Raw genomic sequence first — 17,261 nt, 5'->3', positions numbered from 1 at the left:
CTTGAACATGCAGACCCTCCACAGTTACAGAGCGATTACCCCATTCACTGCATTGGGTCACGTTCAGCGGCAATACCACCCATGAAATGCAACATGCTGTTACATTTTTTAACGCACCATGGATGTGGTATGTGCCCCGAGCTATATCTCCTTGTTCAGGTGGGGGGTTGTGGGCAGTAAGGCTTCATTCAGATGGATACTGGCACCTGTACTGCATGCAGGCTGTCTTGGTTTACATTCTTCCTGAGCTACATACAGGCAACCAATAGAGGTGGATGAAGGTGCAGCAGCCGCATGGACACATCCGCATGTCAAAATTTGACAGCCACGCAGGAGTGCGTGCACGGACCCGAACACAGGTGTGCTGTGTCCATGCATATGCATCTGCTCATGGTGGATGCAGGCATAAAAACAAAGGCAGCCAAACACTACCGATCGTTGCTGGCGATGCCAGGAGAACGGGGTACAACGATGCATATGTTTTGGCCCTGCCCCAAACTTGATCTTTTCTGGAGAGTGGTTCAGAGGATTGTACAAAAATTTACAGATCATGAGGTACCGGACGACCCAGCCTTTTTTCTTGTTCATGTCTCAAATGTTCCAGGCTAAAATATACAAGAGAGAAAGAAAGAACGGTAACACCCCCAAAATTGGGGTCAGAGGGCGCTGATCACCCCTGGTATGTTATAAACAAAAAAAGAAAATGGTGTCCCCAGAGCGGGGCTTTTTACCAGCAAAGTTTAACCTGTGTAATATAAATAACATTGACATGTAGAAAAGTAGACTAATATTGTAAATGTTTATTAATAAAAAAAGAGGATAAAAAAGGTCACGCAGTAGTCAAAGACTGAGCTCCACTAAATAGGTAAAAATGTATGGTATTACATGTATAAACAGAAATACACATATACATAGAATTGTGATGCTTGAAACATAGTATCAATACAATAAGAGATATATGCGTATAGATAGTAAAAACCCTTTACGCGTTTCAACCCTCCCAGGGGTCTTCTTCAGAAGGTTACTATCTATTTGTGAAAAAATGGAAAAAGAAAACAAGCATAAATATATATCACAATACATGATGCACTGTGTTGTACTAAAAATAATCTGTTGTAGGCAGAGTATATATCAAAACATTGTAAGATTACACAGTTAACAATCAAGTGATACATATTGTAACAATAAATACCTATATTGATCACAAAGGAAATCCTCTTTTAAAAGACCGGACAGGATTCCGTACATTCTCCCATAGTCTTCATAGATGTGCCGACCTTATGTAGATGGAAAAAATGGCTAGCTCTACCCAGATAGAGGGGGGGAAGAGCAAGGAAAATGGATCCGAAGGGTAAAAAGCTTGCAAGGGATCACATCCCTATTACCACCTCCAAAACACAATGATGGAGGAAGGTATGGGTATGGGTGAGCGGGATTAGGAGAGAGGGCAACCTACAGGAAAAGAAAGGATATAAGACATATGTATATATATATGTATATATAACGAAGGGCCCTATTTAGAAAACTATCACCTCTGTATAGAGAGATAGAACATGCCCGCATGCAGTGTCAATAGTATACACACGTCAAAGATACACATATGTCAAGTGAATCCTGCCATTTCAGAATGGAATATTTCACTCGGTTAAGAGTGTGAGCAGATGCCCAAAAGAAAAATCCCCAAAGGAAAGACCAACGCCAGACCGAAACACCATATGCAAAAAAGGTGGGAAAGGGGGGGAGGGACAAAGGATAAAAAGAAGAAAAGAAAAAGAAAAGGAAAAGGGGGTGAAGTGACTACGAACTAGTGCCAAACAAAACTACAAAAATGAACAAACAGTGAACATAGCTAAAGAAAAAAGTGAATGGGGAAAGAAAGTGAAGTGGTGTAACAGCTTCAGAATATCACAGCGTGACCACAGTGGTGCAAGGATAGAACAATGTATATATACCTATAGCCAATTTCCAATGGGTCCACATTGGACAACAGAGCCAAAAGGAAAACACTCAAATAATTAGTGGTAAAATGGCTTGAAAGTGGTGACCTTTACAATACAGCCCTTCACATTAGTATGTTTCCATGGGGCGAGAGAGGTCTTAAGTCTGCAAATAGACAAGAGATAGTCTTATACTCCTGCCAACAGAACTATATATAGTGCAATAGGATGAGTGGAACAGCATAGGGTAAAAGAACCCAAGGACTTACCCAGTTGCGTGGAAACCATGTGCGTGTGCTCCTGTGGATGAGGAAGTGATGTAAATATACAAGAGAACGGTAGTTCACCATCTCCTTAAGGCCACCGAATTGTGCATTCCTCTTACCTGGAAATGCCCGCAACCACCGACCATTGGTCTTTGGCTTAACTGGGTAGAAGAGATCAACAATATGGAAGATCTGGTGCTTATCGCACAGAATAAATGTTAATGAGATTCCAAAACCTGGATGTCTAGAATATGTTCCAATATACAAACAGAGTCATGCTAACAATTAGCAATTATTAGTATAAAACATAATGATAAATATATAACACATGCTATAATAAGTCCAAGCATAGAATCCAAAGGGATGCTAGGAAAATTGATTGTTAAGGTAAAGTCCTCCTCATATGTGTCCCAGGGTGAAATACAAGCAGTCGCCATCCATCACGATGTGTAAAGTCCGCAGAAGACACCGCCACCTTGGAACAGTAAAAATGCCTGCTTATCAACTAGAATGGACCTTTGCTCAAGTAAGGGCAAAAGCGCTTTTGGCCATATACCCAGCCATGGACTTTCAAAGATGTTCCTGGGAGGTTTACTTCAGCCATGGTAGAGGTCATCCACCCACACTCTCCATGGTATCATACACGAAAATAAAAGATGCGCTACACAGTGTAAAATCTTAGTGGTAATGTATTAAAATATAGAATCACACTTCTGGGAACCGAGGTACGCACATCGCTCTTCTCTATGCATTTCGTCACAGGATGACATCATCCGTTCCCTCTAGATATGGAATAAGTTTGACTACTCCGAAGAAGAGGAAAAGTACATTTTGAGGTGCAGCCAGATGATTGAGGGATGTTTGCCCCCTACTAGGACATACCAACACTTCCCATCAGTGTATTTGTTTATTTATTTCATCCCCAACTCTTTTTAGATATTTTTAACCCCCTTTTCCTTCTCCTTCTAATTTCTTGGCCTTTCTTTACCCCCTTCCTCGTCTTTTCCTCTACTTTACTCTAAACAAAAAGTTAAGCAGTTCTGCTTTCTGTGACCACCTCTATATCATTTACAGCCTAAGATATGGAAGCCTTTTGTAGCCCCCCTTAACGGCTGGTTTGTAGATAACCTTGAAGGTCTTCATTGTTTGTGACTTTGCTAATCCTTTTTTGTGTTCAGACCTTTCTCTTGGATGTCTACAGTTATACTCTGTAAATTTGTGTACAATTTTGCCTTTTAATACTGCTTTGATGTCATAGAAACTACCTTTTGGTTAAATAAAGAATTCAGAAAAAAAACAAAGGCAGCCTGCATGCAGGACTGGTGCCATTGCCCGTCTTAATAAAATGTCTAAAACTGTGGCTCAGCTGCCTGTCCCTGCCCCAGTTTCCCATGGGAATGAGTCCTTAATCTGGATAAATGGATGGATCCAAATTTCAATCCATCTATAGGCAGGCTGGTTGTACTGAAGTAGAATCATCGATCGAGCTTGTTGTTTTTTTTTGGGTGCAATCACCACCGGTGCACTACATATTTTATGGTAGATCTAAAGGTGATCAGATAATATAGTTCAGTGATCTTCAAACTGTGGACCGGGGGCCGAATGCGGCCCTTTGCTTGCCGTTATCTGACCCTTAAGCCACTATTCCTCCCACTGATATGAGACACAATTTCTCCCACTAGCACCAACAAATGAGGCATAACTCCAAACATAGACATCAACGAAGCAGTATAATTCCTACCATTGACATCAAGAAAGGGGCATAATTCCTACTATTGACACTGAAAATGGGCACTATTCCTCCCCCTGACACCAACAAAGGGGCATAATTCCTCCCACTGACATCAACAAAGTGTCATAATTTCTACCATTGACATTAAAAAAAGGGGCATAATTCCTACCATTGACATCAACAAAGGGGCATAATTCCTACTATTGACATCAACAAAGTGTCATAATTTCTACGATTGACATAAAAAAGGGTCATAATTACTACCATTGCCATCAACAAAGGGGCATAATTCCCACAATTGACACTGAAAATGAGCACTATTCCTCCCACTGGTATGAGACACTATTCCTCCCACTGGCACCAACAAAGGGGCATAATTCCTCCCACTGACACCAACAAAAGGGCATAATTCATATCATTGACATCAACAAAGGGGCATAATTCCTCCCACTGATACCAACAAAAGGGCATAATTCCTACCATTGACATCAACAAAGAGGCATAATTCATATCATTGACATCAACAAAGGGGCATAATTCCTACCATTGACATCAACAAAGGGGCATAATTCGTACCATTGACATCAACAAAGGGGCATAATTCCTACCATTGACATCAACAAAGGGGCATAATTCCTACCATTGACATCAACAAAGGGGCATAATTCGTACCACTGATATCAACAAAGGGGCATAATTCATACCCCTGACATCAACGAAGGGGTATAATTCATACCAGTGACATCAACAAAGAGGTATAATTCCTACCACTGACACTGGAAATGGGCACTCTTCCTCCCCCTGATATGAGACACTATTTCTCGCACTGATACCGAAAATGGGGCATTATTCCTCCCTAAGGATTCAAAGATGGGTCACTGTTTACTCCCACTGATGCCAGGACAGTTTCTACCCCCCACTGGTCATAATCTGGCTCCCTAATGCCTGAAAGACAGTAAACTGGCCCTTTGTTTAGAAAGTTTGGAGAACTCCTGCATGGCACAGATATCACACTTTCATCTTTTTCTCTGTGTTCCTCTTTTTTTTTATAGGTGAAAGAGTCCCTGTCCAGTCACATCCCCCCAGATCAGATATCGGTACAAATCCTGTCCCTGAGTCCCGGGAGCATCGTAACCAATTTCCTAATCATCATCAATGGCACAGAGAATTATATCAATGTCACATCGTCCTCCTTGTCCGCCATCAACCAAAGCTCCGTGTTTAAGGTCGATCCGCAGTCTATTAAAATTACAGGTAACCATTACTTCAGGAAGAGCGCAATATTATTTCTAAATGAGTAAATCACCTTAGGACTTGACCGTTTTTGCCTATACAAATGTATAGTATTATGTTTAGTATTATGTTTATCCATGAACTCAATCACTAAAATCTCATATGCGTCAAATCTATTCAGATCTGCAGATTTCATAAAAATAATCCCTGGTAATCCAGCCATGTCCAGGCACTTCCTGTTATGCAGTGACAACTGTCTGCCAATTGCTGTGCTTTGTTGTCACCCAATCAAATCCCCGACCCCCCTTGTGGTGCAAATTACAGGCAGCTGTGCTGAAACACATGGCAGAGGCATAGTCCATGATTGTCATTGTAGGGAAAACGAGGCAAATGCATACGTACGTAGGCTGTGCATGCATGTATAAACTGTGCTCATATCACATATATGAGAGCGAGAGCAATAATTCTAGCTCTAGCGCTTCTTTGCAACGCAAAATTGGTAACCTAAAAAATATGTTTAAAGGGTAAAGGGTAACCTATGGAAATTTTTAAATACCGTAGTTTGTCGCCATTCCATGAACGTGCGCAATTTTAAAGCGTGACATGTTAGGTACCCAATTACTCGGGGGAACATCATCTTTTATGTTTTACAAAAAAACATGGGCTATACTGTATAATATATATATATATATATATATATATATATATATATCTATCTCTTTTTTTTTTCTTAAAGTGTATGGCAACGACCGCCATTTTATTCTTTAGGGCTTGTTGCTGGAGCAGAGGCTGCATCCCATCAGATTGTAGCTGATGCTGCGGGCATCAGTTACCAGAATGGAATAGCCGGCAGCGAGCATTTCTCCATCCACGCTGTTTATAAGAGGGAATTCTTACATTCTATGAGCCAGAGACATGCAGTCAGGGGAGGCAGGTGAGGCTTTTTTATGGACTTAAAAGAAAAAATCAAGCTTCAAGGGTCTTAGCTCGGCGACCTAAGGTCCTACCCCACCACTGGTAAAAATTTGGGGCTCCTAGGACCTATGATTTCGGAGATACGGGGCTCCTTGCGCAGCCTGTCAGAGGCTACATACAGAGGGGCCAGTTTAAATACAAGCTGGAACACGCTGTTTGCAGCAGACTGCGAGGATGAGCTCACAGTGCCTCTCAATTCTTGTCAGAAGCAATGAGCTCAATGGACAGCTTGGAGTCTTGGACCAATGGTAAAGTACCATTAGCCCCAGCTGTCCAATAAAAATGCTGCAGTGGAGGCTCTCCTCTCACTACAGTGTCATAGAAGGGGGGGGGGTGTGTCTAAAAGACAAATACTCCCTTCCAGCCCAGCCCTCTTAACTACAAGGAAATACATAGGTTTATGTGTATAGGATTTACCCACAATCCCATGTTTTTCTTACACAGTTAAAAGGGAGAATGAGAATCTGCTGCTGCTGAAAAGGTACTGTTATAATCAAGCTAAATCATATATATATATTATTCTATATGTTATAAGACAATAATTTATTATTTATCTATTTATTGTGAAATTACTGGTTGGACATTATAACTTCAAACTTCAGTAGTTTGTTTGTTAAGTCACCTGCTTGAGTACAGTTTTTGAAAACATAGAAAATGACCTTAAAAACACTATATAATAATAATTTTTATATTACTTATGGTAATTAACCCCTTGCCCCCAGGCCAATTCTGACACTTCTCTCCTACATGTAATAATCATCATTTATTTTGCTAGAAAATTACTCAGAACCCCCAAACCTTATATATATATTGATTTAGCAGACACCCTAGGGAATAAAATGGTGGTCGTTGCAATTTTTTATGTAACACTGTGTTTGCGCAGCAATTTTTCAAATGCGTTTCTTTGGGGAAAAAAACTATTTCATGAAAAAAAAAACTGCTAAAGATAACACGATTTTTTTGTATAATGTGAAAGATGATGTTTCCCCAAGTAAATAGACACCTAACATGTCAGGCTTTAAAATTGCGCACACTTCTGGAATGGTGCCAAACTTCAGTACTTAAACATCTCCATAGGCGACACTTTCTTTTTGTTTACAGGTTACATGTTTAGAGTTACAGAGGAGGTCTATTGGTAGAATTATTGCTCTCGCTCTGACGATCGCGGCGTATGTAACCTGAGTGTATCTGGCTCTGATACTAGCCAGTGCCTCACCAGACACTGACCTCATCGCACATCCCTGCTATGACCAGTTTTATTTTGAACCTCCTCTAATTGCTTTATTTTGGTTTCAGAGTTCAATGAATGCCTGTCATCTCTGGATAATGACTGCGATGTCCATGCATACTGTAAGGATCTACAGACCTCATTCACCTGTGAATGTCATCCAACGTACGTCGACCGAGATCCCAGCAGGCCTGGAAGGAAATGTGAAAGTAAGGACTTGTTTAGACTTGCAGTTGAGGGGGGCGTTAAAAATATGTTTCCCAACTGCCCTTCCAGGTTCAGATGGGGCATGTCCACATGATGCAGTAGTGCTGCTTTGATTATTGCTCCTGTGATATTCTACAGGCAGTACCGCCTCAAACAAACGGGATGCACCACAAACACCCCTCAGCCGCGTGCAATGCAGAATGTTGGTGCGCCATTCACAAGGTTAAAACAGGCTGCTAAAGGGGTGTCAGATTGCTTTAGGGCCATTTCACTTCTTCGAGTGTAACCCTTTCACTGCCAGGTCCATACATTGTACACATAGGTCCCAACTGTCCCTGTTTTCGAGGGACTGTCCCATAGCTACCAACTTTCCCTGATTTCGAGGGACTGTCCCATAGCTCCCAACTGTCCCTGATTTCGAGGGACTGTCCCATAGCTCCCAACTATTCCTGATTTTGAAGTACTGTCCCATAGCTCCCAACTGTTAAATAAAAAACAAAAAAAAACCTGTTTAATATTTTCTTATAAAATTTTGCAAACTGTAATTTTTCTCCTTCATTGATATTCGCTGATGAGGCTGCACTGATGGGCTGCACTGATAGACACAGATAAGGTGACACTGATAAGACGGCACTGATGGGCCCCCGATGGGTGTCACTGATGAGTGGCACTGATGGGTGGCACTGATAGACGCCACTGATGGGCACTGATAGGTGGCACTGATGGTCACTGGTAGGTGGCACTGATGGGCACTGGTAGGTGGTATTGATAGGCAGCACTGGTGATGAGGCACTGCTTGGTGACATTTATAGCTGGCAGTGGGCACTGATAGGTGACACTGTGGGCAATGATAGGTGACACTGTGGGCAATGATAGCTGACACTGTGGGCACTGATGGGTGGTACTGTGAGCACTGATAGGTAACACTGGTGGGCGCTGGTAGATGGTGCTGGTGGGCACTGGCAGGTGGCACAGAAGCCTTTGCAGAGGCTCTCCATGATCGGGACTGATCTCCCTCTCACAGCCGCCGGTGATCCGCTTTTTTTTTCTCCTCACGTTAGCGTTAGGATAGAAAAGAGCCGATTCCTGGCTCTGTTTACATCACATGATCAGCTGTCATTAGCTGACAGCTGATCATGCGGTAAGGGATCGGGATCAACCACTTACTCCAAACTGTGATCAGCTGAGTCTCATAGACTTGCTGATCACAGAGCACACCACGCGCGCCCTGCAGGGGGCTTGCATGCCGCTCGAGCACGGGAGTACGTCTATGGATGCCCTCCCGGCAAATTAGGTCTGCGCTGTAGCTGTCTTTCAGCTATAGTGCGGACTGGAAGAGGTTAAACGTGCACCATTTAAAGAGATATTCTAAGGAGCAGCAGCCAGTGACGTCACGGCGCATGAGCTCTGAAGGAACAGCATGCATGGGAGTGAAGTCATCACAGCTCAGCCATTCAAGTGGCTGCAGCCCGTGAACCCCCTGAAGGAAGACCAGATGAAGATGGAAGCCCCTGCAGTGGTGACAATGTGCCACTGAAAGCCTTTGTTTCAAGGTAAGTCTTTCATAATGTGCTAGCATGCAATGCCTGCTAGCACATTATGCCTTTACCTTGCAAGGTTTGTTTGTTTTATTTTTTGTTTTTAAACCTTTACTACTGTTTTAAGATTAGTTTGGTGTAGGCTGCAATTCTACTTTAAAGTAGTTCTAAAAGGTAGAAAGCCTTTTTATCTTTGTTTACAAAAGATTTTATTGAAAAATCATAAAAATACAGTAACTGTGTCAGACAAAGTCTAGATATATAAACAGGACAAGGTTACAATTAACATGTCGAGTTATAAGGGCATAAGTGAGGATTGGTACTAGAGTAGCATACACTTGAAAGCCTTTTTATCTTAATGCATTCTCGGCATTAAGGTTAAAAGCCCAGCCACCCACGCCCCCCCCCCAGCCCCCCTTTATACTTACCTTAGCCCGATCTTGATCTGGAAATGTCCCCGGGAGCAACAGCTTGCTCTCTCTTTATCCTCAATGGACATGGAGGGAGCAGTAGGAGCCATTGACTCCTGATGCTGTCAATCACAGCCTGTGAGGAGAGAGCAGCGGGGCAGGGATGAGCTACGCTGTGTGTGTCAACAGACACACAAAGCCTGGCAGGGGTGCAAGCTTCCCCATAGCAAGAAGCTTGCTAAAGGGGCACTCGAAAGGAGGGAGGATTCAAGCAGGCTGGTGGGGGATCCCAGAAGAGGAGGATCTGGGCTGCTCTGTGCAAAACCATTTCATAGAGCTGGTAAGTATGACATATTGATTACTAAACCCCTTCACACTGACGTAACGCAAATATGCAGCTTCGGCTTTAAGGGCCTGCAGCTGCACACATTGCAACGGTACCATTTTTTAGAGCCGACTTTCGACTTTCTTGTGACAACAACCGATGCGGCTAAGCAGTCGCTAGTCTGTTATTACAAGCAGTGGGAGGGAACGTCCCCCCATCCCGCTGTCCCTTCCGCGGCTCGCCCGAGCTCTCCCGTGGCGCTGGGAGGCCCGAGTGACCAGCCAGCACTTCTGCTGGCCCGGAGATCCGAACAATGGCAGAATCAGCATTCATCGGGTCTCAGATCTAGTAACCCGGAAGTGATATCATGACACCACTTAGGGTTTACAGAAGCCTTAAAGGTACCAAATTTAAAAAAATGACAGCAGAACTGCCAAACGTGGCGTTTTAAATGAATTTAAGTGCAAAGGAGGGACTTGGGGTCTTATAGACCTCACATCCCTCCATAAAGAGTACCTGTCACCCCCTGCCACTGTCACAAGGGATGTGAACATTCCTTGGGGCAGCAATAAAAGTGATCAATAAATAAATAAATAAAAATTAAAAGGGCAGTGTAAATAAATAAATAAATGAAATAAATAAGAAAATAAAAAAAATGTAAAGCACCCCATCCCTCCGTGCTCGCGTACAGAAGCAAACGCATACGTAAGTTGCGCCCGCATATGTAAACAGTGTTTAAACCACACATGCTTTTACTCTAAAAATACCCCACTGCTGCACCGCAACCATGTGGTCACAGGGTGGTTGCAGAGAGACGTTCTTCACTTGAAAGACATGTCATATAACTTTTGTTACAGGTGCAAAGCATTGCAGCTGCAGCATGAGTACAGCCCTGCACAGCTGCATTAGTTTGTTTAGGTAAGTAGGCAAGAGGTGGTAAAGCCTTGGTTCAACTAACTGCTTTTACTGCCCATGTGAGTGAGCCCTTACTCAGCAAGGCATGTGTTGAACCTCTGCAGAGATACCACGGTTTCCCCACAGCGAGCAAGGGTCCTTCTCCACAGCTTGCTGGCAGGGGACAGGCTTTTCTAATAAGGAAGGGACTGCTATCTAAAGAAATAAACTAGGACTTTGCCCATTTTTTGCTTTGGATTGTTACATATTGGATAAGGCTGAAAAAAAAGACAATAGTCCAAGGATCCTCAAACTATGGCACTCCAGCTGTTGTGGAACTACATATCCCATGAGGCATTATAAAACTGACATTCACAGACATGACTAGGCATGATGGGAATTGTAGTTCCTGAACAACTGGAGGGCCATAGTTTGAAGACCCCTGCAATAGTCCATCCAGTTCAACCTGTGTAGGTGTAGGTGTATCAGTGTCTATGCTGATTTCCCATATACCTGTATGTTGTGTACTTTAAGATGTATATCAAGAGTCTTTTAACTACTTCAATACCAGGCACTTCCTGCCCAAGCCAATTTTCAGCTTTCAGCGCTGTCGCTGTTTAAATGACAATTGCGCGGTCATGCTACACTGTACCCAAACAGAATTTTTTTCATTTTGTTCCTACAAATAGGGCTTTCTTTTGGTGGTATTTGATCACCTCTGCGGTTTTTATTTTTTGCTAAACAAATAAAAAAGACCTAAAATTTAGAAAAAAAAAAAGTTTTTATTTTGTTTCTGTTATAAAATGTTGTAAATAAGTATGTTTTCTCCTTCGCTGATGGGCACTGATAAGGCGGCACTGATGAGGTGGCACAAATGAGGTGGCTCTGATGGGCACTGAAGATGGGCACTCATAGGCAACACTGGTGGACACTGGTAGGTGGCACTGATATGCAGCACTGATGGGCATTGATAGACGGCACTGATGGGCACTCAAGGGTGGCACTGGTGGGCACTAATAGGTGACACTGATGGGCACTGAAAGGCTGCACTGATGGGTACTTATGGGTGGCACTGATAGGCGGCACTAATGGGCACTGATATGCAGCACTGATAGAGGGCATTGATAGGCATCACTGGTGGCACTGACAGGCATTGGGGATCGGCACTGATTGGCAGCTGCCTGGGCACTGATTGGCATTTCCCTGGTGGTCTAGGGTGGCATACCTGGTGGTACTGTGTGGTGGCAATTCCTGGTGGTCCTGGCAGCATCCTGGTGGTCCTGGGTGGGAATCCGAGGAAGGGCTGTACTGATAAATAATCAGAAAAGACCCCCTTGTCAGGAGAGCAGCCGATCAGCTCTTCTCTAACTGCGTCTGCCAGACGTGAGTGAAGAAAAGCTAATCAACGGCTCTTCCTGTTTACATCGTGATAAGTCGTGATTGGACACGGCTGATCACGTGGCAAATAGCCTCCGTCAGAGGCTCTTTACCGAGATCGGTGTAGCGCTGTGTCAGATTGACACACCACACCACCGATTGCAGCAATGCGTGCCCCCACGGGCATGTGAGAGTGGTCTTTCTGGAGGCAGGGCCGGATTTTCCACAAGGCCACCGAGGCCAGGCCTCAGGGCGGCAGTGGTGCAGGGGCGGCACTGCATGCGCTGCCCGCAAATTGGTGCTGAAAATCCCCACTGTCTGTCACAGACAGTCATCAGACAGCCGGTACGAGCAGCACGCACACGTAGTCCCAGTGCTGCTTTTTATTTGATCAAGGAGCAGGCTGCAGGTGGGCAAGCGTGATTGGACTTGGAGGAACAGAGGCCTCGGTAGGAGGAGTCTTACCATGGTGAGGAGTGGAGAGGGGTCAAGTGAAACTAGCAGCAGCAGTGTGGAGGAATTGATCAGATTCGGAGCTGAGCTGGCCAGGAGGACACCCCATGTTTAGAACTGGAAAAGTAGAAAGTTTTAAAATGTAATGGGCACACTGACTGCATTTGATGGACACACTAGCTGCATTTGATGGGCACACTGGCTGCATTTGATGGGCACACTTGCAGCATATGATGGGCACACTGGCAGCGTTTAATGGCAGTGTGACAGCGTTTGATGGGCACAGTGGCAGCGTTTAATGGGCACAGTGGCAGCTTTTGATGGCACAGTGGTAGCGTTTGACGGTACAGTGGCAGCGTTTGAGGGACAGTTGCAGCATTTAATGGGCACAGTGGCAGCATTTGATGGCACAGTGGCAGCGTTTGAGGGCACAGTGGCAGCGGAGCATTACCCTCCTCTGCGCCGACTGCGTATCCGGCAGCGGGGGTCTCTGAAATTGTGATCAGAGACATGACTCGCGACGTGAGGAGAAGAGACAAGTCACAAGAGTTAATTTAAGCCAGTTATTTTCAGTGTTTTCGTGTGTGGAGATATGATTTTAATTGATCTATTTTAGCAGTCATCGATAAAGGACGAGAATGGTGGTTTGTGTGTGTGTGTGTGGGTAGAGGGGGGCGGCATTGAAGGCCTCGGCCTTGGGGCGGCAAAGGGAGTAAATCCGGGCCTGTCTGGAGGGCCGTCATATGACATCCACCCAGAACGAGAGCCGCGCTGCCCAGCCGCCATTTGACGGTGGGCGGACGGCAAGTGGTTAAAGATATTCATATCCATAAAGAATCCACCACCAATTGTGGGAGAGAGTTCCACGTTCTTATTGCCCTAACAGTGAAGAACCCCCTACACAGTTTAAGGTTAAACCGCTTCTCCTCCAGTCTCATTGTATGGCCCCGTGTCCTGTTACACTCCCTATGACTGAATCGTTTATTTCCTATGCTGGGGTCTCCATTGAGATATTTGTAGAACGCTATCATGTACCCTCTTTAGCGTCTTTTCTCCAGAGAGAATCAATTTAGTGTCTGCAGCTGTTCCTTGTAATTAAGGTGCTCCATTTCCCTTATAAATTTCGTTGCCCTTCTTTGGACTCTCTCTAGTAATCTAGTAGACTGTATTTAAGTGATTTTAACTGAATATTCATTTTGGCCTAAAACTAATCGGTCATCTCCTTACAGGTACAGTAGTAGGAAGTGGTTTGTTGACAACGTCCATGACAAGCACAGAATTCACTGACAGAACATCTTCTACAACTTCTATATATACTTCTCCTCCAACCACCAACTCAACTGTCACCACCACACAACCTTCCACTAAGCTGCCTCAAACAACAACTGCAACAGATCACATGACCTTCCCCGTTCCTGCGTCCGAAATTCCCGCGACCGGCCAGCTTGTATTAAGCACACCTACAACAGTCACTACAGGGCCAGCTTTGACTGAGACAAGAAAAAACGAGTCTCTGGATTTGATAATCCCAACAAAAGATCCAAAGGTGACAACGATACACACCAGCACCGGGACCCTCACAGAGTCTACCAATTCTACCTCTACAAGGGATCAGAATTTGATGAAGGTGAACGCCACAAAATATCCGGATCACATCGCATTTAATTCAACCAACAGTGATAAGGAAAACACCACGCTGACATCAACCGTGCACCCGAAGACTGAACCATCGATGAGTTCCTCCACCGCCAACAAGGGATTCGTCCCCGTGACCTCCACAACTGCCAAACTCACCACAGCCCAGGACCTTGTGTGCTCCCTCTCTCTCATGTCTAATAATCAGTATACTGGTAAGTGAGCTGAGAAGATTCCCACCATGTCCTGCCTTGTCATTGCCTTCACACATATACACATATTTATATGGTATTCTCAATATTTAAATTATTTAAAGCAGGTGCTAACCATAACTGGATTACTTGTAGCTTGCTTAAGCACTTCAGCCCCGGAAGGATTTGCCCCCTTAATGACCAGGTCACTGCTTTACTTTAACTGACAATTGCATGGTCGTGCGGCGTTGTACCCAAACAAATTTTACGTCCTTTTTTCCCACAAATAGAGCTTTCTTTGGTGGTATTTGCTCATCTCTGTGTTTTTTTATTGTTTGCGAAATAAATGAAAAAGGAGTGACCATTTTGAAAAAAATACTTTTTTTTTTACTTTCTGCTATAATATATATCCAAAAAAATATATATATATAAAAAAAAAATGTATTCATCAGTTTAGGCCGATATGTATTCTAATACATATTTTTGGCAAAGCATAAAATTGCAATTGGCATATATTGATTGGTTTGCGCAAAGTTATTGCGTCTACAAACTACGGGATTGATTTAGGGACTCTTATTTATTTTTTACTTGTAATGGCGACGATTTGCGATTTTTATTGGGACTGTGACATTGCAGCGGACAAATCTGACCCCCAAATTACACTTTTTGGGGACCAGTGAAATTACACTGGCAGGGAAGGGGGTAACACTAGGGGGCTCAGTGTGTTCTCTCAGCGTGTTCTAACTGGGGGGGGGGGGGGGGGGTAGGCTTACTGAAACATGACAGAGATCACTGCTCCCGATCACTTGGAACCGAAGATCCCTGTCCGGTCACTAGGCAGAACGGGGAAATGTTTTCTTTGCATAGCGTGCCCGCCATCCTGCTTTTAAGGACTGATGTACAGGTACGTCAGTTTGTGCAGGAGAGCCATTCTGCCGATGTATATCAGTGTGAGCCGGTCTGCAAGTGGTTAAGGTTAAACTACTTTTCTTCTAATTTTAGTGATTGGCCGCAAGTCTTTTTTAATGCCCTTTTCCGGAAGAGTTTTATCCCTATTGTGGGGTCACCAGTACGGTATTTGTTTACTGAAATCATATCCCCTCTCAATCGTCTCTTCTCCAGAGAGAATAAGTTCAGTGCTCACAACCTTTCCTCATAACTAATATCCTCCAGACCCTTTATTAGCTTTGTTGCCCTTCTCTGGACTCTCTCAAGTTCTAGCACATCCTTCCTGAGGACTGGTGCCCAGAACTGGACTCTAGGTGCGGCCGAACCATGTGAACCGGCTCCATAGAGAGCATCCAATTTGCATAGGTGTGAACCCAGCCTTAATCAGGTGTGAGGAGGTGACACTGTGGATCTTTGACTTCTCCCATGTTGTTCAGGTAGATCTCCACCTCCTTAAGGCTGTCTACCCCCTTTCTCTCTGAAACAACGACTATATACAGTATTATAGTTTTGCTCATTTTGAATTTTTTTCCCCATGATTGCCTAGTTAGACCTAACAATATCCCCTCTGTTTTTCCATAGCTCCCAACTGTCCCTAAATTCGAGGGACTGTCCCTGATTTGAAGCAATGTCCCTCTGTCCCTCATTCCTCCTCATTTGTCCCTCATTTTGGTCTGATCTATACAGTTGTATATAAAATGCACTTTTTATCTATCAAAAAGTGTTTCTTAGTACTAAATCCTTCATTCAATTTCTAAATTGCAGCATTTGTAAATTCCAAAAGCCAATATAAAGGAATGGTAGTGGTAAAAGAAGCACTTGTGGGTTTATCCAATCTTGTTTTTTTGTACAATACTCCTTTAAGGGGGCGTGCCAAGGGTTGTGTCCTATGCCTGCGTACTTGTGATAGGTGTCCCTCATTCCCATCTCAAAAAGTTGGGAGGTATGTATTTCTATTGCACAGTATACAGACAGCCATGTGCTTGTTCCTATCAGTATTAATGAAAGGTGTCTCTTCTGCACAGAATCCACCAGTACGCCCCTCCTGGCCTTTCAGGCTACAACCACACCTCATGCCCCCAGCCTGACTCTAAAAGATGCCAGCAAAGTGATTTGTGAAACAGGGAGGATCGGTATCTCCATTGAGAAGTCCTTTCTTAACATGATGTCCATCTCCAGCCTTTCTCTGTTTCTTGGAAGCCCTGAGTGCTCGGTGAACTGCAGCACGGATACCCACGTCCTCATACAAGCTGGCTGGAACGACTGCAGCACAGATGTGTTCAATGTAAGTGTCCTTCAGATCTGCGGCTTTATAGGATATCTGTTGCCATTTTGTTTATTCTCTTCATGTCTGACATAGTGATCTCATGATCCAGGGACCTGAGCTGACAGTGACCTGGGAATGAGAGCCACCAACTGCACCAAGTGTTGACTCTTAAAGGGAAGAATGTTTAAAAAGTATCTGCATCCCCCAGGGGGATTGTGCTGGGGATGGTTTATATACATATGGTGGGTGGGAAGGGATAATATACATTTCTCAGTAGAGAAGGTAAAATAAATAAAATGTAATTGAATAAAATAAAAATGATCTGTGAATATACACTATGTTTTGGCTAACATTAGTCACCTGCCCATTTACCTTTACATTTAGGCTGCTTTCACGCTTCTCCTTCAGTGCCGCTGCCCATTGAAATCAATGGGCAGCATCACCGAAGTGTCGGCAAAGTGCTGCTGCAGAGGCATTTTCCGGGCGCATTTAACCCTTTAAAAGTGCCCCGCTAGTGGCCGAAAAGGGCCGCAAAAACTACGGTAAAGCACCACTAAAAATAACTCTGCTTTACCGCCGATGCCCCCAACGCCCCAGTGTGAAAGTGGCCTTACATTTGCATTTATAAACAAGGCCAACGATAAA

The 17,261-nt window shown here is 44.0% G+C and overlaps 1 protein-coding gene across 2 annotated transcripts in view; it reads left to right on the top strand.

Moving 5' to 3' along the window:
* UMODL1 (uromodulin like 1) overlaps positions 1-17,261 on the top strand; it is a 104,967-nt gene that overhangs the window by 73,208 nt on the left and 14,498 nt on the right. For both annotated transcript variants that reach the window (XM_077479837.1, XM_077479838.1), the window contains 4 exons: positions 4,988-5,189; positions 7,440-7,580; positions 13,805-14,425; positions 16,375-16,634. In XM_077479837.1, coding sequence (XP_077335963.1) covers positions 4,988-5,189; positions 7,440-7,580; positions 13,805-14,425; positions 16,375-16,634 — 1,224 coding nt within the window. The remainder of the gene's footprint in view (positions 1-4,987; positions 5,190-7,439; positions 7,581-13,804; positions 14,426-16,374; positions 16,635-17,261) is intronic.

This window comes from Lithobates pipiens, unplaced genomic scaffold, assembly GCF_037356315.1.
Source record: "Lithobates pipiens isolate NorthernLeopardFrog02 unplaced genomic scaffold, aLitPip1_a1.2 Scaffold_16, whole genome shotgun sequence".
NCBI classification, from domain to species: domain Eukaryota; kingdom Metazoa; phylum Chordata; class Amphibia; order Anura; family Ranidae; genus Lithobates; species Lithobates pipiens.
This window is presented reverse-complemented; position numbering and strand designations above follow the sequence as displayed.